General features: G+C 51.2%; 1 protein-coding gene across 1 annotated transcript; it reads right to left on the bottom strand.

Annotated features, from left to right (window-relative positions):
* Nucleotides 1-5,752: 5,752 nt before the first annotated feature.
* Nucleotides 5,753-21,127, bottom strand: API5 (apoptosis inhibitor 5). Its single transcript, XM_061564263.1, has 14 exons — nt 20,996-21,127; nt 19,225-19,386; nt 17,994-18,087; nt 16,185-16,250; nt 14,878-15,029; nt 14,261-14,467; nt 13,380-13,481; nt 12,576-12,668; nt 11,968-12,239; nt 11,014-11,107; nt 9,933-9,989; nt 9,656-9,777; nt 9,214-9,347; nt 5,753-8,456 (listed from the first exon to the last, which is right to left on the bottom strand). Exons 1-14 carry the CDS (start codon nt 21,110-21,112, stop codon nt 8,395-8,397), a joined length of 1,734 nt encoding a protein of 577 aa, XP_061420247.1. The 5' UTR covers nt 21,113-21,127; the 3' UTR covers nt 5,753-8,394.
* Between the last annotated feature and the right edge of the window lie 567 nt (nt 21,128-21,694).

Below are 21,694 nucleotides of genomic sequence, written 5' to 3'. Positions count from 1 at the left end.
TTCATTCACACGCGCACCGCAATGCACCCCCCCCCCACGTGTACATCACACATCTCTCGCTTCTACGCAGCGGCGCTTAACCAATCGCCCTCCCGTTTCGCATCATCATCATCGCTGCATGTAACAAGCGTGCGTCCTCTGCACGCGCCGTGTACACGCGACTGTCACGTGTGTGTGGGCGCGCACACGTGTGTGTGTGTGTGTACACCTGCGCCCATACGCACATACATGACGCGCACGTACATAGCCTTGTGAACAGACTGCCCCGCGCCAAGCTCTGTAAGCGATGCACACGTGCACACATACACGCGCACGCACACTTGTATATCATAACGGCACACACGTGCGCACGTACACATGTGTGCATGTACGTGCGCATGGACGCGTATGGCGACGTGTATGCGTGTGTGTACGTGCGCGTGTGCGTGTGCGCGCACGGACGTAATATGTAACCGCGCGTATGTATATGCGTGTATGGCTGTACGTGTGTGTGTGCCTACATACGTGTGTATGTACATTCATTAATAAGAAAATGCATTGCACGCTCTGACTGAAAGGATGAAGACCGGTGCACGGTGGAGAGGCTCGTGCCCTAACGGGTTCTATTTTTAGCTCGCGGGAGGGGAGGGAGGGAGAAGGGAGGAGGTGCGGGGGGGGGGGGATAAGGAGGACGGGAGATTGGGGGGCGGGAGAGTGGGGGGAGGGAGAGTACAGCGAGGGGAGGAGGAGGGGGGAGACACCGGGTAGGAAGGGAGGGAGGGAGGGGAGCCCGGGAAAAGCACGTGTGAAGACAGCATGTACCAAGACAAACAATCCCCAGCACGGCGTTACACTGTGTGTGTGTGTGTACATTGTAGAGGGGGCAAGCGTTGTTAGCGAGCGACTATTTAAGGGTCGGGGAGGATAAGACAAGCCCGAGAGGGTCGTGCCGCGCGCGCGGAGACGGAGCAATACAATCATCGCCATCATTATGATCACTTAATAAAATAATATTATATTTGCCCCTAGATGGATTTAACAGCGCAGGACCGTGGCAGATGGCGACGGCTTTGGGGAAGCCTTCAGCCAGCAGTGGATATATCATAGTTGACGGTGGTGATGATGATTTCAGGCCGGATCGGCACACGAGGCAGTGGTGTTGCCCGAATCACCCCGCTCGGACGCCTTTGTCTTCCCAAGCGTTGATGTTCACACCGCCGAACGAGGTGCTCGCTACTTAAGGCTGAGCTGACCTAGGGGAGTCCCGAGACATTCCACGCGCCGCTAAAACTGCGCGTGGAATCGAACGAACTCGGGCTCGCTGGAATCATAGCGCAGGGCACAGAGAGACAACAAAGACTGCCGGATGATCTCTCACACATAGAATGTATCCACTGCATGGGTAGACAGTGCTTCGAAGTAGATGACCACTCCACTACTACTACTACACTGCAGCTGCGCTAACCGAATATTTAAGTTATCAATTTTTTCGACCAAATCGGATTTTTTTTTATTCACGAGAATCGCATTTATTTATTTATCCGCGTGGCTTGTGGCCTGAAACGATGGGGAGCAGTGACGCAGCGAACTGCGCTGCGCTGCGAAGCCGACAGAGACCCCAGTTCGATTCGTGCTCTCGCGGCCAACAACGCCAGCGACGATTATCTGAACCGGTGACCGGGCCTCCCCCTAGGTGAACTCAGCCTCAAATGAGTACCCGATGCGGTGTGGTGCAGACATCGCCACTGGGGAGACAAAGGCGGCCGGGGCGTGCGTGTTTCTGGGCCACCCGCCTCCTCGTGCGCCGCGCCGGCCTTCACAGGTGCTGCTACTCGCAAACGGCGCTTGCCCCAAAGCGTCTGTTGAGGCTATAATACGAGGGGGGGGATCTTTGTCTTTGTGACGGCGCAGTGGGAGAGTATCCGCCGCTAGATGGAGCGCTGCACGCGCGCTGCAAGCGAAGCCTCCATTCACAAAAGCGGTGGCATCCATTCTCAACATCGTCGGAATTGGGTTTTACCCTTCCGAGCAATGCAACGGGAGGTGTCAATATGTCGAAACAACAAACAGAAACCTTTAGCAAGGAATCAAGCCTGCATCAAACCACACGTGCCCGCGGTGAACATGCAAACGCCAGACATTCTCAACATCTTCTTGGTTCTTTCGGTAAAGTCACGTAGAATTGAAATAATAAAATAATAAAAATAAAACATAATAAAATAATATAATTCTCACTATTTTTTATTTTAATTTATTTCTTCAATTCTACGTGACTTTACCGAAATAACCAAGGAGATGAATCCCTGCAGTCACGAAAGCTTTACATCGAAATTCTCAACATCGTCGAGAGGCAGCGTCCGCGACAGCCGCTGGTGCCACGAGCAGCCGCGTGCCGGAGTCGCCGTGAAGACGGCTCATTCAGCAGCAGCAGCAACAACAAAACAACTCCATTAAATCTTCTTGGTTCTTTCGGTAAAGTCACGTAGAAGCGGAGCAATAAAATAATAAAAATATTAAACAATAAAATTATCACGATGTTTCGACTGCAACACAAGCAATCACCATCATCAGGTGTGAAATCCACAGCAAGAACATTTAAAAAAAGTGGCGGTTTTCAAATTTTCTTGCTGTGGCTTTCACACCTGATGATGATTGCTTGTGTTGCAGTCGAAACGTCGTGAGATTTTTATTGTTTAATATTTGTATTATTTTATTATTTCCCTTCTATGTGACTTTACCGAAAGAACCAAGGAGATGAATCCCTGCAGTCACGAAAGCTTTAAATCGAAACTTTAAAAAATATTGTTCGGGTTGGCAATGAGTTGGCGACGGTGCGTAGCTCGGCCGAGTGATCTGGGCCTGGCTGGATAGTTTGTTAGCGTGAGGGCGAGCGAGAAGGATATGGCTTTTAAGCAAACGCATTTTTGTTGATATTACACCTGGAAAAAAATGTCTTGAGACGGAGCGTTTCGTTTGCGAACTAACCAGGGTGTTTGTTCGTTGTTGTTGTTTTTTAGGGCCAGTGTTGTGGGAGTATTGGCAGCCTAGAGGACTCGACGAGTTCGTGAGGTCACTGTGGTTCGGGCGAGTGCTCGCGTCTGCCTGGCGAACTTGTGTCGTCTCGTGGGTCGGGCGAGTCGTATGTCGTGTCTTGTGAGTTATTCACCCCGTTGTTTGATCGACGATACAACGCTGTTAGTTTTATTTCACCAGGTAAGAGGAGCACTGAGATGTTTGGCTCTTTTTCAGAATCGACCTGGTTATCGCAAATGACAGTGGACATTTATAGCAGCCAAAAAACCGGAGGCCCCGGTTAAAATCCACGCGACAGGGTCGGGGTCGAACCCACGACCTGCATACCAGGCGAGGTAGTTAACATCTTCTAGCCACCGTGATGATGAGGTGAGAGAGAGATACGCAAACTCCAAATCTACAGCAGCAGGCGTCAGGGTCGGGGTCGAACCCACGACCTCCTGCACACCAGGCGAGGTAGTTAACATCTCCTAGCCACCGTGATGATGATGATGAGAGAGAGAGAGAGACACGCAAACTCCAAATATGCAGCAGCAGTCGTCAGGGTCGGGGTCAAACCCACGACCTCCTGCACACCAGGCGAGGTAGTTAACATCTCCTAGCCACCGTGATGATGATGATGAGAGAGAGACACGCAAACTCCAAATACACAGCAGCAGGCGTCAGGGTCGGGGTCGAACCCACGACCTCCTACATACCAGGCGAGGTAGTTAACATCTCCTAGCCACCGTGATGATGATGATGAGAGAGAGACACGCGAACTCCAAATACACAGCAGCAGGCGTCAGGGTCGGGGTCGAACCCACGACCTCCTGCGTACCAGGCGAGGTGGTTAACATCTCCTAGCCACCGTGATGATGATGATGAGAGAGAGACACGCAAACTCCAAATACACATCAGCAGGCGTCAGGGTCGGGGTCGAACCCACGACCTCCTGCATACCAGGCGAGGTAGTTAACATCTCCTAGCCACCGTGATGATGATGATGAGAGAGACAGACACGCAAACTCCAAATACACAGCAGCAGGCGTCAGGGTCGGGGTCGAACCCACGACCTCCTGCGTACCAGGCGAGGTGGTTAACATCACCACCGTGGCACCCGTACTGCTGCTGCAGTGGTGCACGGAGACAAAAAAAAATAAACTTAACACCGTTCGTTAATAACACAGCGGCCTTAAAAAAAAAAGACGAGTTTATAATAGGCAACGTTTCGGGCAATGGCCCTTTATCATACCACACACAAGAGGCCGATCGATTGATCATCACCGTGGTCGTTTCACTTGCTCGTCACGTTTTGGTGGCGACAGCGCCACCTGGCGTTGGGCTTCAATGGGAACTTGACGCTCCAAGGATGAACGAGAGGCAGACAGAAGTTCCCCATTCCGGGTTTGCCATCGCGCCGGCCTCATGCCCCCCCCAGTGCCGGATGAACCTTCCAGGGTGGCAATACACGAGAAGATTCACCGTAGGGCCGCAGAGAAACGTGAAAAGCTCCCCAGCTCATACAAAGACGTCGGGACCATCGTGCCGAATAGCACGTTGTCGTCACCCCCTCTACCCTGGTGGACATCAAGAGTGACGTTACCCCCCTCTACCTTGGTGGACATCAAGAGTGACGTCACCCCCCCTCTACCCCTGGTGGACATCAAGAGTGACGTCACCCCCTCTACCCTGGTGGACATCAACAGTGAAGTCACCCGCTCTACCCCCTGGTGGACATCAAGAGTGACGTCACCCCCCCTTACCCCTGGTGGACATCAAGAGTGACGTCGCCCCCTCTACCCCTGGTGGACATCGAGAGTGAAGTCACCCCCTCTACCCTGGTGGACATCAAGAGTGACGTCACCCCCCCTACCCTGGTGGACATCAAGTGACGTCACCCCCTCTACCCTGGTAGACATCAAGTGACATCACCCCCTCTACCCTGGTGGACATCAAGAGTGACGTCACCCTCTCACCCAGTGGATCTCAACGTAGTCATCCCCGGCCCCACCTGTGACGGTCCTCCACGTGGTCCGGGTGGATACGATGCAAATGGAGGTTAATCCGGAAACAATTCATATTTAATGAATATTTTACTTACAATGCTGAAATAAAAAATGTAAGTTAGGTGAACTTCCCTGACTAAACAAGATCTAAATGGCACCATCCTCCTCATAAAAACTTACCTTTATAGCTGCATAATTTTTTTGTATATTTCGGTAACAATTATTTTTTTTTTCCGGGTTTGTATTTGGAGAGACACGAATGAGTTCTCACCAGCGGTTGGGAGTTGCTGGGCGGTCCAAAGGGCCAAACACGACTTGGAGAACCACGGCGCCCTGCGCACCCGAACTCGTTAAAGCCACGCCGGGCCTTGCGGCACGAACAGTCACTACCCTTTGGTTAAATTTCGATTTAAAGCTTTCGTGACTGCAGGGATTCATCTTCTTGGTTCTTTCGGTAAAGTCACGTTGAAGGGAAGTAATAAAAAAATAAAACATAAAATAATTCTCACGTTTCGGCCACAACGCAAGCAGACCTGGTCTTCACCTGAGGACGGCTGCTTGCGTTGTGGCCGACAAGTCGTGATAATTATTTGATTGTTTTATTTTTATTATTTTATTACTTCCCTTCTACGTGACTTTACCGAAAGAACCAAGAAGATACCCTTCGGTTCTTTCAGTCACGAAAGCTTCACATCAATGGCTTTGGTCACGTCACGCGCCGTGCAAGAAGTTGTGCGCCAGTGCCACTGAGGGGTCGACAAGGTTCCGAGGAAACTGTTTATTTGTCAAAATGTTACACCTGCTTAAACTGCGGGAAGGAAACAAAATCTGGAATGCAGTCACCATAATGAAAACTCTTCTATAAAACGATCATGCAAACACATAAGGTCATATAATACGCCTGGGCTCAAAACTTTTTGTTTTAACAGCTACCAAATTTCTCAAGAGGCTCGGCATCGGGACGTTGCGAGCAAGGCTGGCATGCTCCCCTAGTCACTCCCACTTTTTATAGCCAGGCCCATTCTAGTGCTGGCACCTCCATGGCCCCGCCCACCTACTCGGGAAGCCACTCCCACTGCTCAGGTAAGCGCCACCCTCTTTGCCCCCAGGTGAGACCAGCCAGAAACGTAAAATAAAAGGGATAAAATCTGGGAGACTTGACTTTCCGGAGGTTGGAAAAAAATTTCACCCCGCAGCGTCCCGGGCCAAACCATGGGATTTTGGTAGCTTCAATGAACAAACTACACACGACATCGCAAGTAAAATCCACACTCGAAGGTGCCTCCCTCCCTCCACCACTCTGAAGAGTGTAATCACCACTTCCAACTGCTGCACCACTGCCGAGTAACCGCGCGCACAGCCTCCGAGAACAAGCAAAAAAAATCGGTCGCGAACCAAAATAAAACCGGGCGTGTGCTTTTGCCGAGATTGAACGGCTGACACCCTCGTCCCCGTTGCCGACACGTACACCTCCTCCACGCGTATTCACTTTTCCTATCTAGATTCTTCCTTGAGGCTACTTCCGTAGCTCAGCCATTGAGGACACGTGGGCGGTGCGACTGCAACAGGGCCCACAGATCCCAGGCCGAATCAAGGGATGAGCGACAGGGCCATTTCCTTGCGCTCGGGACCATGCACACCACGCTATGGAGGTCGATCTCTACTCATAAAATCGCCCACTGCAGCTCATTTTACAATGGCGTTGCGTCTTTCGATCGCATATCCTCCCGATTTCATTTCCTTCTGTACCGAAAAAACTCGCCGAGGGAATGGCGTTCACAGCACGATTCACGAAGCAGTGTTACGACCGCCGCATCAAGGGGGCTTGTGAAGAGCGATAATGCCCCTCTGTAGCTCCAAACAGAATGCAACGCGCCCGATTGTGGTGGTGCACGCATCTCTACGTATCCCCCCCCCTTCTCTCCCCCTGGTCGTCGTAGGCGATGCGGTTGTAACTCTGCAGTGGTTGCCCATCAACAGCCTCTCGATGATTTCTATAAGTTAACGGAGTGGCACGGCCACGCCAGCCTCGCCTCGACAAGGTGTTGTTGTGCACAAGACGTGGCCAACGATTCGCCCCGCCGGCGATTCGATGAGAATTGTCACGGTGCGGGGACCGCGCTTTAATTCCAGAATCGATCGATCGCTTTAAAAATACTCATTTGTACCGTCCAGTTTCTCCTGGCCATCTCAGATGTTCCATTTCATCCGGGTCGATTATCGCCACGGAGCTATTCAGCTGGACGTTGGATAAATGTGCTGCGGCGCGGTTGACCAAATCGGCGAGCCGGGATCGGTTCAGATATCAATCGCCACCGATGTGAGCCGTGAACGTTCAACACTTGTCAGCTCGCTGGGTTCCGAACGCAATGCGCCAACCCGCCACATTCTCCCTTTCCCACCCACCCCGCCCCGCAACAAATTAGCAAATCGTAACCAACGCTTCTTCCTCGCACCGTACCTCGACGAGAAACAGTCCCTACCAAATCCACCGTCACCGCCGCTTCGTCTGCTGCTCCGTAGGGGAGCAAACGCGGCGGGGCGGTGGCAGCGGCGCGTACCCCCCACATCCCACCCCCCGAAACGGAACTCTGGCGTGGGTGAGAACGACCACCCGGGCCAAAGACGAGGACTTGTGTCGCCGTCGGGGTGGACACACACACACTTGACCGTCAAACGCGCAATTTAGTTACGCTCATCAAACGTACAAGCAGAAATAATAATAGTCACTACGAGGGGGCGGGCGGGCGGGCGGGGGCTGTGCTACCGATTGATGGGCCATTTACCCGTGATGGTGCCCAAGGTGATGGGGCTCACGGTGATGGGGCGATGGTGATGCGGCGATGGCGATGCCCAGCGGAGTGAGAGCCTCTGTCTCGTTAATGTAAAACACTTACTCAGGAGCGTGGAAAAGGCCATTCTGCAGTTGAACACACTCACGTATAAAACAATGAAATTACGAGCGACTGTGTGATCCAGAGGTGAGGGTTTTGGGGGCACTAAGGTTAGAGTTGTAGATAGGGTCGTGGGTTCAGGTCGGGGTTTGGGTTAAGGTTGGGTGGGCGGTTTCGGGGTTAGGAGCAAGACCTTGGGTCATTCATAATGAACTGAAATCGGTGTAATTGTTATTTCATCTTACAATGCTGTAGATCTAATTACAATTGCCCCAGGGTCTGGTTGGAAGGTTGAGAGTGAAGAGGTTGGGTGTGGGATCACGCGCCGTGCAGGACAGCGCTGCAGTTGGCGGTCGTGATGATGGGCGATCGGTGGAGGGGGGCGAGGAACGGGACCGTCCTTCGTCCGTTGGCGTATAAAAACGCGGGTGGGTCATCGCGGGGTCGTTGCAGGCTGCCCGTGCTCGCCTTGACTGGGTGGTGGTGGGGGGGTCAAGAGGTCAATAGGTCACACGACCTCGACCTCTGCCCCTTCCCCGGAACCCTCCTCGACCACGGTCTGCTGAAATGTGAAACGACAAAACAAAAACACGTCAAACTCACGCCACACAATCCCAGGGTGAGACCAAGGTGCATTGTAAGGTCGCACTCACACAAAGTTCGACACAAATGAACCTCAATACCTTGCGGATCGTGTCAAAGAGCATAAACGATTACGCGAACTCCGGTCACAATCGCAGCAGCGGCTTTTGGCTGGTCTTCGAACAGAGGCGGTCACCGCATCACGCGCTTTCGAGGCCGTCTGGAACGTTCTTCTTTCCGATATTAAGAAGCCACTGGAGCAACGCACTTTTTAATCTAGATTGAAAACTCATTTCTTTAGAACTGCTTTTTGTGATTAGTTCGTCGTCCTTCCCCCGCACCTCCGATTAGCTCAGTTGGCTACATATGCTGAGAAAGAAGTTCTACATACATATAGGCTGTGGAGGGGCTGTGTTGTGGGTGGCAGAAGGCTGCTCGGCAAACCCTTAGTTGGCACCGTTCTTCTACATTCTGGCATCCTGAACCAACCTGCACCGACGACGGACCAGCGTGGCGAAGCGTGGTCAACAACCCCCACGACCGACACGATGTGGAAGAGGGGCACCTTCGCCCACTACCGTATCGATGGCTGCGAACCGTTGTTACACGATAACATTATCATCATGACTCTTGTTGAAAGCAGTGGACGAGTACTACAACACCGCGGACACTCTAAAAGACGCACGATGTCACGCCGTAGAGGCGGCCAGCAACGAGCGGTGGGCGGGACTGCTCACCGTAGGAGCTGTAGCTCGTCATGTTTCCGCTGTACTTGCCGCTCGGAGGGCGGTACGTTTGCCGCTCGTCCCTCCTGGGGCCCACCAGTCTCTTGGCCGCGGTGTCCTCTTCGCCCAGAGACCGCCGCTTTTGCCTGAACGAACAACGCCACGCACGCGCGCCGCGGCGAGAGAGGAGAGCGCAAGGGTAAGAGAGAGGCACGCGTGGAAATTACGAACGAACGTCTAAATCGACGGCAAAAAGCGATCCCAAAAACGTTAGAGGAAGGAAAAAAATAGCGCAAATTGCGAGCGCGCGTGTCCGCTGCAGTGTTTAACTAGCGGAAATAACGACACTTTCGGAGCTGCGCGAGATAACGTCATATGCACGACGTCGGCAGGAAATCGTTGTGGCGTCAACGCGAGGTCACGGGAGGGGGGGGGGCTCCCCACCGCCACTCACCCAACTTCGGCCGCCGGCGCCACGGAGGCAGCGGTGGTGGCGGCGGGGGCAACGGCCTTCTGCACCGGCTTCCACGACAGCGTGATGGCGCTCTTGTAGGACGGGGGGTTGTGGAAGAGGTCCTGCAGACATGGAACGCACGGGCAAGGAGGGGGTGAGGGACGTACGAGGAGGCGAGCGGCAATTTCAACGGAGGACCGGCACACAAACCAGACGTGACAGGGCAGGAGGGGGTGGGGGGGGGACGAGGTGGTAGCCCGACGGCTCGGTGGCTGACCTTGATGAGGATGTTGATGTTGTTCGTTATCTTTAGCGCCACCACCTTGATTTTGTTCTGCGAAAAAAATGCAACGTCACGTTTTAGAGTCGATTCGTGCTTTCTACCTCAATGCACCATCAGCTCTCTCTCCACAATACAGCCAAATATACCACCCCATCGTGAACAAAAAAGTTGATTGAATAAGGTATTGTTTCTCTCCGAATGTTTCAGAGTAACGTCAATTATCACGAGCAATTTTAATTGCAATCCGTCATAGATTTTTGGGTTATGGCACAGTGTGGCCACATTTCCGTCGCAAGACCCTAACCCCGCCAACCGACAGAGTCGATCACTTTAAACGTTCTCTCGTGTGCAAGCGTGTAACATGGCAATTATTATAGGTTTGGCTCAACAATCAATTGAGAATTTTTCAAATAACTGGCAAGCCGAACATATGAATATGTGCAGGTGAGTGTTACAGTTGAATGTCAGAATCAAAATATTTATTTGTACTGCAGGAATCCGAGAAGCTAAAAAGCTCTTTTTTTAACAGGATGTCCAGGAGCATGTCGACAGGTGAACACAAAGACGACCGGCTTGGTTGGTCCGTGGAAGTAGCGATAGATAGGGTGGGTGACTAACAACACTCCCGGTCGCCTGCCTCCCCAGTACTGATGTTTGCACACTGGACCAGGTAACAACTGACACTTTAAACGCTCGTAACGCGTGACAATTAAATGCACTCGGCTGTGTCGGGTTCGTGGTTTATTTAGGTTTCATTAGGGCCCAGATAAAACCCCCAGTGGACAATAAATGCAAATTTTTGATGAGGACCCGGTTACACAATGGAAATCTGGTGACTACTACAGCAACAAATACACCACGAACAAAATAATACAAAAACTGTGGGCACGGTCAAGGCTGAGTATTGATGTGGTCGAGGGTTTTTTACGAAAGAAATTTGGCCAGATCATAACGTTACCCCATCCTCAAAAGTCAAAATTACCAAGTGATAATCCTGAAGAGTAATAGGTCATTTGAGCAACTGGATAGCCCAGTCATAACGTCGCCCTGTGAGCTCAGAGCTGAAGGGACATACCTCCTGTGTCTTGAGAGTATCGCCCGTCTTGCCCTGCAGCGCAGACCTCAGCTGCTTAATGTAGACCTGGGAGCCTCGGGCAAAATACTGCAACCTGCAGACACACAAAGACAAATATCCCCCCCCGTATAGCCTTAAAAGACTGCTTGGGACATGTGCCGTTAGCGAGTAGCACCTACGAATGCCGGAACAGCTAACGAGGAGGTGGGTGGGCCAGCATAACGCCCGGCCGCCTTTGTCTCCCGAGTGGCCATGTTTACACACCGCACCAGGTACTCATTTGAGGCCAAGTCGACCTCGAGGCAGCCCGGGACCAGTTCAGATAATCGTCACTGGTGTTGGCCATGAGCGGGAATCGAACTCTGGTCGCCGGGTTCATAGCGCAGCATGTTCACCGCTGCACTCTCACTCCCCACAATATACTGCACATATACACTGGACACTACCGCTTCTACATACTGTACATTCTTAAAGGCAACAAGGCAAACACCGAAGAGTCAATTATTGAGAATTTACGCAAACGGCACGCAAATTATTTGCTAACATTACTATGAGGCCTCATAGCATGAAGGAAACTCTACAAACGCACTTCTCTCGCATGGCTGATGTAGATGCAGAGCAACAACAACTATTTCACATTCAAGTGGTCAAGCCGGACAAGCGCGTAAAGAGCAGTGGAGTCCCTCATTGTGGATTGGGCATTGAGTGTTTATATGTTGTATGGTCCTGTTCCGGATGACCAGTCACACAATGGACAGTTTATAATGAACGATTCTGGAATCGGACTACATCACTCCCCTTAACCCATAACCAAGCCACACAACAGCAGCGGCGGCACGCTGCGGGCTGGCGATGGAGCGGGTGGTAACATGAACACGCGTACGCGAGTCACGGCTCGCTCCACGGTAGCCGCCGTGGCGCTCCCCCTCCGACCCCTCCCCCCACCATACACACCGCAGCTTGAAGTCCTTGAGCCGCTCGGCGCTGCCGGCGTCGGTGAGGAACGCGGGCGTGCGGCGCGCCAGCTGGTGGAACGTGTGCATCAGGCACTCCACCATGCTGAACTGCAGCTTCGGCTCCTCAGAGGCCCCGGCTGCCGCCACTGCCACGGCTGCCACCGCTGCGCCCGCCGCCGGCGCCGCCGCCTCTGCCGCAGCCGCTGGCGCTGCAGTCGCCGCCGGGCCGTCGCCGTTCTCCGTCTCCTCCGGTGGCGGCGGCATGTACTCCTGTCGGCAACGAACAAGAGATCCCCACCCAGCCAACGTTTGGAGGTTGTAGATTTACCAGAATTTCTGGGCAAGTGGCGTCACCGAGCGACTGCGTAGGACAGCGTGGCGCACGCGGTTTGCGTTCGTCTTGCCAGTATGTATGTACGTGTGTTGAACCTCGTAGGCAACCGTGCTAATCGGAAGTGCGGGGTGAAGGACAACAGAATAAAGAAAAAAATGTGGCCAGCAGAGGAGAATGAGCATCCCCTCCCACTGAGCGAGGGTGGATTGGGCGGCGGTGCCAAGGGGGGTACTGCGAGGAGTCGTCAGTGCGAGGCGGGCGAGGGATCTTACGAGAAGCTTGTTGAATATCTCCTTCACGCTGCTCTCCAGCTTATCGTTGTCGACGCCGTAGAAGAGAGACATCTCAGCCAGCAGTTTCAAAACCTGCGCGGCGGGAGACACGCGGCAGCGTTCAACAGTTCAACTTCCACTCGCTCGATAATGAAATACATCCAGCGTACACCCACGTGTGTGTGTGGGGGGGCTCGGTTTTTCTGATGGACTCCCCTTGAGCTTGAAGGTGTGTGTGTGTGTGTGGTGCTGGCCACCCGGGTTCGATTTCCTCTTAAGGTCAATGCCAGTGACGATTATTCTGAGCAGGTCCAGGGCCTCCCCTAGGTCTAATCAGTCTCAAATGAGTACCTGGTGCGGTGTGCAAACGTCGCCACTATAGAGACAAAGGAGGCCGAGCACGGTACTGGCAATCCAACCCCCTCGTGTGCCGTTCCGGCCTTCATAGGTGCTCGCTAACAGCACTTGCTCCTACAGTCTGTTAAGGCTATAGCGGAGGAACTTTGTGTCTTCGTGGTGCTGGCAACACTCCCAGCCTTCATTGGTGCTCACTAACACTTCTTACCCCCCTCTATTTCGCTGGGGGGGGGGGGGGGGGGGAGGTAATGTAGTGGTTACCACACTGTGCTATGAACCTGGTGAGACAAAGGTGGCCAGGCATGGAATTGGCCACCCACCCCTTCGTGTGCCATGGCGGCATTAACAGGCGCTCATCGCTTCGAGCACTTGCACCCCCAAACAGTCTGTTTGAAGGCTATACGGGGTAGGTTCTTCTCCTTTGTTAATCTTTGTTGCTGAACTCACCTCGAGTTGCGTGTTGCCACTTTCCTCTCCTGGCAGGAGGCTCAGGTTTGGGAGGACGCGCTGGCAGAAGTACGTGACGAATGGTGTGGAGTGCACGTTTTTCTGGTGAAAACAGAAGCGGAGGCAGCAGTGTTTGACAGGCTCGTAGAGTCTGCCGATAGATGGAGGGAGGGCGATGCTCCGCATTTGATTTACCCACCAAGTAACTCGAGTTACATTTTCAAATTTGCTAAATTTGGACCGTGACGCCGGGATGGACCACGCATAATCTCCGCTTATTATACCGATGCCATGGAATATTTATAGAACATCCACCGTCCACTGCGAAGCAGTCGCCGCATATTTGTGGTTTATACATCCGCAGTATTAACCCTTTCCCATTCTGACGATATACGTGCACCGCATTAAAACGGAATCCGAACAAAAACTACGATAACTTGAATCAGCGCGTCTTCAGGTCGGAAGACGTACCGAGGCTCCCACAACACCATGCAGGAGGAGCGCGTGTGGCACAGTTTGGCGCCAGCTATCACAGAGTGCGGCCGTGTCGCTAAGCTTCTCTGCGGCAAGAAGGTCTTTAAAAACAGCGGCGCTATGGCTAGATAAAAAGATTCAGCGGTGAACGGGACCCACCCTGCAACTTGCAGACGTCTCGGAATGGGAAAGGGTTAACCAGGGCAACCGACGGGCATGAACGGGGCAACCTCTGCAGCAAGCGGTTAAAACTCACGACCCCATGGCAACGTGACTGCCACGCAGGCCGTCGTTTCCCCACCCCTTGCTGTACCCCTGAAGTTTATTTAACGACTCGAGGAACGGACGATGAAATCTATTTTTACTTGGTTGCGAGGGAAGCGGCTGAGGAGGCATCGCGGACTCACGGAAAACAGCGGCAGCGCCTGTCTGGTGCACTGCAGAAGCCGATCTACGGCGTCCGGATCCGCCGGGTTGAACTCCTGCTCCAGGTCGGCCTGGTCAACCACCAGAGCCACCAGCTGCTGCCGCCCGCTCACGGACTGCAGCGACTTGAGGCCGGAGAGGAGACGCATGAAGGACATGAACTCCTCGCCCGTGACATCTTCAAGCACCTGCACGCACGTTCACACAGAGGGTCACCTTCTGCTGCTGCTGCCGGTTCTGCTACTAGTTTTGCTGCTACTGTGCACGCCGTGGGGGTTACTTGACCATACTTAGCCAGTCTGGATTTGTGTGGGTTGCAGTCAAAGACCCCAGATTTGGGAACACAGGTGCAGTACACCAACGGATTTTGCTGCACTGCCATCCACCACGATTAGCACGGTTGGCTACATACAGCGCGAAAGAGGTTCAACATATATACATAGCTGAGTGTCCTTTAACACCCTGTTATGCATGGCGATTACCCGTCCAAGCAATTATTCAAGCTCGGTCCTCTGCTAGGCTTCCGAGATGTGCCAAGATCAGGTGAATTCTGGGCGACTTCGTTCGTCAAGCTTACGACCGAAATGAAAGAGCTGACCTTCTTGCACTCCACCATGATGTACTCCTCCACCTCCTTGGTGAGCACCTCCTCGGGCTGGGTCTTGAGGCGCGTCGAGAGGAACTTGATAGCCCTCTCCCGCACCACGTCCTCTCCCTGCAGAATCTGTGTGAAGAGCCCTCCCAGCGTGCCTGTGCGTAGCAGCGGTAGCACGTGTAGCAGAGCTGTGAGTCTATCCGGCTCTCGCCGTATCTCCAAGCACAGGGTGACCTCAAAAATACCAATTAGCGGCAAGATGGAAGCCGTTAGACAGATGTTCGGGATCTATCAGAGTCCGAGCCAATGTCGCAAGACTTAAAAAAAAACATTATTATTCCCAAGAGCTTACCACGTGTGATCCAGCGTGCATTCGTGGTGGACCCGACTTGTGAAGAGTGCACGATGAAAGATGTTCAGACTTGAAACTAACGACACTTAAATCATGGGCGGGGTGATGGCCGGCACGAGTGGCCGTGGGCGGGGGAGGGAGGTGATGATGGGGTGGGGCCTACTCCGCGAATTACCCATTTGGAATATACACAGCAATCGCCACGCCCCGACTGAAAACACTTTTAAGGACCCACCTGAAAGAGTTATGAGTCAGTGAGGCTTCCGGGCGAAAATAAACATAACTCTTTAGCCCACCCAAGTTCACTCCTTAGTGATAAATGAGTTTTTTTTTGGTGGCCCCAGACCCAAAAGCTCTCCTTCACCACCCCCACCTCCTAACATCTGAGAGGAGTTGGAGTTCGGAGTTAAAGAGTAGAGCATGGGTGGGTTGTCACGTGATGTTAATTTAGTGCACTAAAAAGACCACGTTTAACCATTGCAGCTTGTACTGCTATTTCTATAGCTTGTTTAAAGTTACAACAAATATATAAATCAATATGAAGAGGTAAAAAAGCACGATTGAAACCACGAGCCGATTGTGAACCGCACAATCCAGTGCCACAGTAGTCAATGTAAAGTACAGTAAGAAACTGTGACCATCTGGTGCGTGACATTATTGCGCCGCGGTGATAGGCAGCAAGCGCTAGCATGCCGTCTGCGATTTGGACAGTTTAGTTTCAGCTTCGGGAGTAGGAAACGTCCAAATTTTTCCTACTTTTTATCATCATCCCCCCACCCTAAAAAAGCCCATTATATTCAGAATATGTAAAATCCGCCAACATAGTTTGAGCGTACACTGTGCTGTGCGCCAACAACCAACACAAGCAACTTTAATGTAGTTTTTTTATCGCACTTCGCACTTACCATCCCAACGCATCGCAGTTTAGTTTAATAACGAGAGAGCGCGTGATACGTACCTTTGGCGTCAACCTTAAATATGCTCAGCAGAGCATTGTTCACCAGCGTGAATTCGGTCTGGTCATCTACAAGGGAAGAGACGGGGACAACTTCAGTATGCATGGATTTTTCTCCGGGTTCTCCGGCTTTTCCGCTCCTCATTTAGAATCGTAGTGCGTTTAAAGTAATTAGTTCCTGCTATACATTTCCACACGACAATAAGCCACTTCGTTGAGCTATCATTGGTGGCGAGGTCACTCCTGAAAGAGCTATATTGCTCATTGGGCCTTACCTGGTCAAATAAAAAATAGTTTTACATGCCCGCACACTTGCATGCACACAACGCCATCTAACAACGATTCCAGGTGCATTCATTAAACACATACAATTGTTGCCTCGTTCATAACGAAGTACGCGTTGTGGACCCGCAACAAAGGGGGTTCACTCGAACAGGTTAAATGACACTTCAAACCCGGCCTTTGAAAACGATGTGACAACGTAAACGCGCCATTGCCATGCACGTGCAAGTGTGTAATGGGCAGGTCTCCAAGTCAAATGCAAAATGCAATACGTTATACGCAGGTACATGTGCATCATATACGCTATACGGTATACGGTATAGTACGGGGTACTGTATAGTATAAGCGAGGATATTTGGCATCATGCACGACCGTTCTATGCAGGATTTATGAACGCAATCGCTGTATAAAGGTAGACATCAATACGAGATAATGTTTCTATGAATGTGTTATAAATGGGGTGGCATTAAAAGAATGGTTCATGGAATAACGAGGTAAAGGTGTAAATACTATCCATGTAGCGATTCAACTCAGATTTGTCAATTAAAATCCATTCTTATAGTCACACTTAAGAGCGTCAAATCCCAGGGACTCTGTTTGGTATCCAATGACTACGATAATTAATGTTCCTTTTAGGCAAAGGGGACAAACGTAACTGCACAAAACAGATCGTACAAGGCAGACAATAAAAATATTCTCATATCTGATCACAACAATCCATCAGATGGTGGTGGTCGGATCATTACATCGTTACATCATGAGTCATCAATAGGTGTCCAGCGTAGTATCCTCAAAATACCTGAATGGTTCAGGGGTGGGGCTCCCAGCTATATCAACGTTCTTACCAACACCCTCTAGCCCATTGACCACTTGTAATGTACAAAGGTAAAAAAAAGTGCAGAAAGGTAAAAAAAAATGTGTATAAAAGAACAAGAACCCACAGCTGAATGCCACTAAATCACAAGTTAATTTTGGAACACGAGACTCAATGCTTCGGTGTTTACTGCACGGAACAGTACAAGACTGGGACTGCATGGCACGTGCCATGGACAGCCAACAAGTCGGTATTAATTTTCGATTTAAAGCTTTCGTGACTGCAGGGATTCATCTTCTTCGTTCTTTCGGTAAAGTCACGTAGAAGGGAAGTAATAAAATAATAAAAATAAAACATAATAAAATAATTCTCACGACGTTTCGGCCACAACGCAAGCAGCCGTCCTCAGGTGAAGAACAGCGTCTTTCCGACAGCCCTGTTCTTCACCTGAGGACGGCTGCTTGCGTTGTGACCGAAACGTTGTGAGAATTGTATTTTAGGTTTTGTTTTCATTATTTCCCTTCCACATGACTTTACCGAAAGAACCAAGAAGATGAAGTCGTTATTACTTTGCACGATGTTCGATTTTGAGCTTCAACATTGCCAAACTTTAATTTACCTTTTTTTTTTTTTTTAAACATTGTTATATGCAACCCGTGTATGTGGGAAGACATAAATATTGATGTGATGAATTGTAATCATTCAGCGTTTCTCACCGGACTGCAGCAGCTGCGTGAGTACATCTGCTATCCTCGGCAGGTTCTCTCCCGTTGCAAACTGCGGCAGCTCCTTGATGGCCTGGCGGCGAATCTGAACGCACAGAGGAGAACTGAAACCGTTAGGTGTGAACTACTGGACATCTGTGGAAAAGAGCTTCATAGCTCATTAGATTCCTCCAGGATACATATTGTGAATATGCTATACTGAACTATGGTGGAAGATTTCAACGAGCAACATAATACAATTATAATTAAACAGACAAGTGGTTAACCTGCCACATACAAAACTATCAATTGTCATTGCGCATATGGACCTTGTGAACAAATCTTTTCCAACAGCATATTTAAGCAACAATCTTTGGGCTGGTTTTGACGACTGAATCTCATTACCAGAACGTAACCTATTCCAAGTTTACGATTGACTGATGATCCAACACTCACCAGTGACAAGTCGCCTGATTACTCTACTATTGCTACGACCCTTAGTTCCTATAAACTTGATTCTTTGATCCCTTCCACCCACGTTGAAGACTATAATTGAAAACTAATTCATTTAAAACTGCTTTTTTGTGTTTAGTTTGTCGTCCTTGCCCCGCACCTCTGATTAGCATAATTGGTTACGTACGGGAAACACAAGTTGAACATACACACTGCAGGACTAAACATGCATCTTCCTACGCACTGCTCCACTTTGTAATTCCCTCCCATCATCTATTTTTCAAAACTCTTTTTATCTTGATGAATTCCAGAAATGTGTTAACTCATATCTATTACAAATTTGTTTTTGCTTTTCGTTGCTGGCCACACGACGTTATGGGGCCTTTGGTTTTGTACTCAACTATGTTAATATGTAAAAGGCCATCCAGGAGCTGGGACCCCCTTACCCGCATATTTCATGGGGGGAAAAGGAAGATCCACACCATAATAAACTTTTTATTTCACCAGGTAAGGCCCACTGAGCTATATAGCTCACTTTCAGAAGCAACCCGGCCACACATGATAGCTCAACTAAGTGGCTTATCACGTGCACATTTAAAGCAGCCAAATACTTGAAACGCATTTTTCTAAACATGGAGGGGAAAAACTGGAGAAAAATCCATGCGACCACTGGGAGAACGCGCAAACTTCAAATATACAGGCGTCAGGGTCAGGATCGAACCCACGACCTCCTGCATACTAGGCGAGGTAGTTAACATCTCGCCACCACGTCGCCCACACACAGCCTCACCGAGACGTCCTCGTCCTCGCACAGGTCGAGTTGTGCGTTGATGGCATTCTCGGCCAGGTCCGCGAAGTGCTTGAAGAACTTGGGAATGAACTGCGCTGCCAGCCGCTTCTCCTTGGGGCCACCCTTGACGCCATCCAGGATAGCCTGGTAAGCATCCTTGTGCTGTGGGGGAAAACGTGGCGGCGTTAACATCGTGCCGAGGCCCCGATTCTCAACATCCGGGAGAGCAGATGGATGATGGGAGTAAACGGGGAAAAAGATTGGTGAGAGAAGTGAGCGAGAGAGCGAGGCGAGCACAAAGCCGACAGAGAGAGAGGAATGTTGGAGAGTGAGGTAGCCAGAATGGGAAAAAAAGAGGGAGACAGGAAAGAGCAGCGACAAGAGGGAACAGAGGAAAGACAACTAAGGAGAGAGATGGAGAAGCTAGAATCAGCGTATACAGAGGGGTGCGAATGTGGAAACAAATCTGGTGGTCACCTGATGAAGCTAGTTGTAATTACTGGCGAAACGTCGTACTCGGATTGTAAACGTTCGTGGCTTGGCTCTCCAACACACCGGTGTGCTGTACTAGTGACGAATTGGCACGTTCTGTTTACGTGATAAAACCGAATTGGCTGTGTCGGGTTTAATGACACATTTATATTTACGCGATCTAACCCAAAACAACCTGTATTATGGATTATATTGGCTGCGAAAGCCTACGTGTTAAACTGATCAGAAAGGAGACAACGCGGGGTTGAACGATGATGGGAAATAGAGATCCCCCCCCCAATTCATTAGTACACCAGTTGTGGCCCAAGCCAACCCATACATGCTTGTTTTACACATGTACCTACCCAGTATCTGATGCGGCTTCTGCGTTGGCAGTGGTGCACGAGCACAAATGATAAAACCACAAAATTCGTCTGTAACACTGCCTTAGTCTCCACAACTCTCGACAAGTAGTGGTGCAAATGCTGTCATGCAGAACAGACCGTATTAAAACGTTTCACGACGCATTGCCCCCGATACACAAACGCGAATGAGACATCACACCACTCCTCTGGGTTTGACCACCTGAATGTGAAATCAGCCGTACGAAAGATGAAGTCTCCACAAAGCATGTACCACCTGACGTAGTTAAACAACAACACTAAAACGAAACCCAGACTTTACATAGCAAATCCATTAAACGAACACAGAGCTGACGAAGACTCGAGCCAGTGGCGTGGCAAGGCGGTCCAAGTTGCAGGCTTCTCCCTTCGCATGGCGGATTAGATGCGTAGCAACAACTACAACTCCACAGCCTGTATAGTGAGTGTCAGGGGACCTGCGGGTTTACAACGCGGGAAGAGGGGGGGGGGGTCCCATTGCATGCAGAGCCACCGAACCACGACCCCACGCCAACACCACCACGCTGCTGCTGCTGCGCCACGGACACACGAGTCGAGTTTATTGTTGCGAGGAGACCTCGAAGCGGCGACACGAAAAACAGAGACGGTGGAAACTGAGGCGAGGGGGGGGAAGAGAGAGAAAAGGCGAGATACATAGGACGGTGAAAGAGAGGGTTAACTGAAAGATGTACGAGAGAGAGATTAAAATTCGGGACTAACCCTCCCGCCGTGCAATCGGCCACACAAACATGGCCACCGAGGCCTACATCACCACCCCCCCCCTCACTGCCAACCAACCACCACGGCACCCCGCACAGCCACCGCCGGGAGGTACCGCGAGGCGCCTCGCCGCCTCCACCGCCTTCGTTCGGCCACGCGGCAGCGCGTGCTCGCCTCACCTCGACCACCTTGTCCTTCGCGTCGGCCAAGATGCCGTAGTTCTTGTACATGTCCTCTATGCTCGCCATGATCGCCTCCTCCTCAAGTGCTCGCACGCCGTTATGCGAACTGCGCATGCGCGTGGGGGGGAGGGGCGAAGGAGGGGGGCGGGGCGGAGTATCCCGTTCCCACGATGCACCGCGGTCCGATTGCATTAACAAGAGGCAATTTTTTTCTATAAAGTCGCTCTTTTTTTTTTATTCCCTGCGAATTCGGAACACAACTCAACATTTAGCACGTCGTCGGCTTTCGCGACCAATATCACCCATAATATGTTTTTTTTGGTCGTTAAACCCGCAAATTCGTTACGAGTACATCAACACCGGTGTGTTGGAGATTTTAAAAAATCCACAACATTGTAAATGCATTTTTAATACGTTGGTACGTTACGTTACGTCACGGAAGAAGTCTGTAAAAGGAGCCGCCTTGCTGTTCTGGAGCCGCAGGTTGCCGACCCCCTCCCCCGCCGTCCCCACCCTTGGCCCCCGCCATCCTTGGCCCATTGTAATGCACGTGCGGCCATCTTAGGTGGGGGTGCAGAGCTGGACACGTGGGCGGTGCAGTGACGTCGGGAGGGAAGGCGGCCATGTTGGGTAGGGAAGAAGAAACCCACCTCCGGCGGGGTTATCCATCTTACGTAAGGAAACAAACAAAATCAC

Source organism: Lethenteron reissneri, chromosome 33 (genome assembly GCF_015708825.2).
Source record: "Lethenteron reissneri isolate LAM-NWPU_2019-01 chromosome 33, ASM1570882v1, whole genome shotgun sequence".
Classification (NCBI taxonomy): Eukaryota; Metazoa; Chordata; class Hyperoartia; order Petromyzontiformes; family Petromyzontidae; genus Lethenteron; species Lethenteron reissneri.
The sequence above is the reverse complement of the archived record's forward strand: the minus strand, read 5'-3'. Positions and strand labels throughout refer to the sequence as shown.

Coding starts and splice junctions, on each gene's coding strand:
- API5 (XM_061564263.1), bottom strand. CDS start 21,112: ATGCGCAGTTCGCATAACGGCGTGCGAGCACTTGAGGAGGAGGCGATC. Junction 13,482..14,260: donor AGGCGCTGCCGCTGTTTTCC/GTGAGTCCGCGA, acceptor TGTTTTCACCAG/AAAAACGTGCACTCCACACC. Junction 12,240..12,575: donor AGATATTCAACAAGCTTCTC/GTAAGATCCCTC, acceptor CGTTGCCGACAG/GAGTACATGCCGCCGCCACC.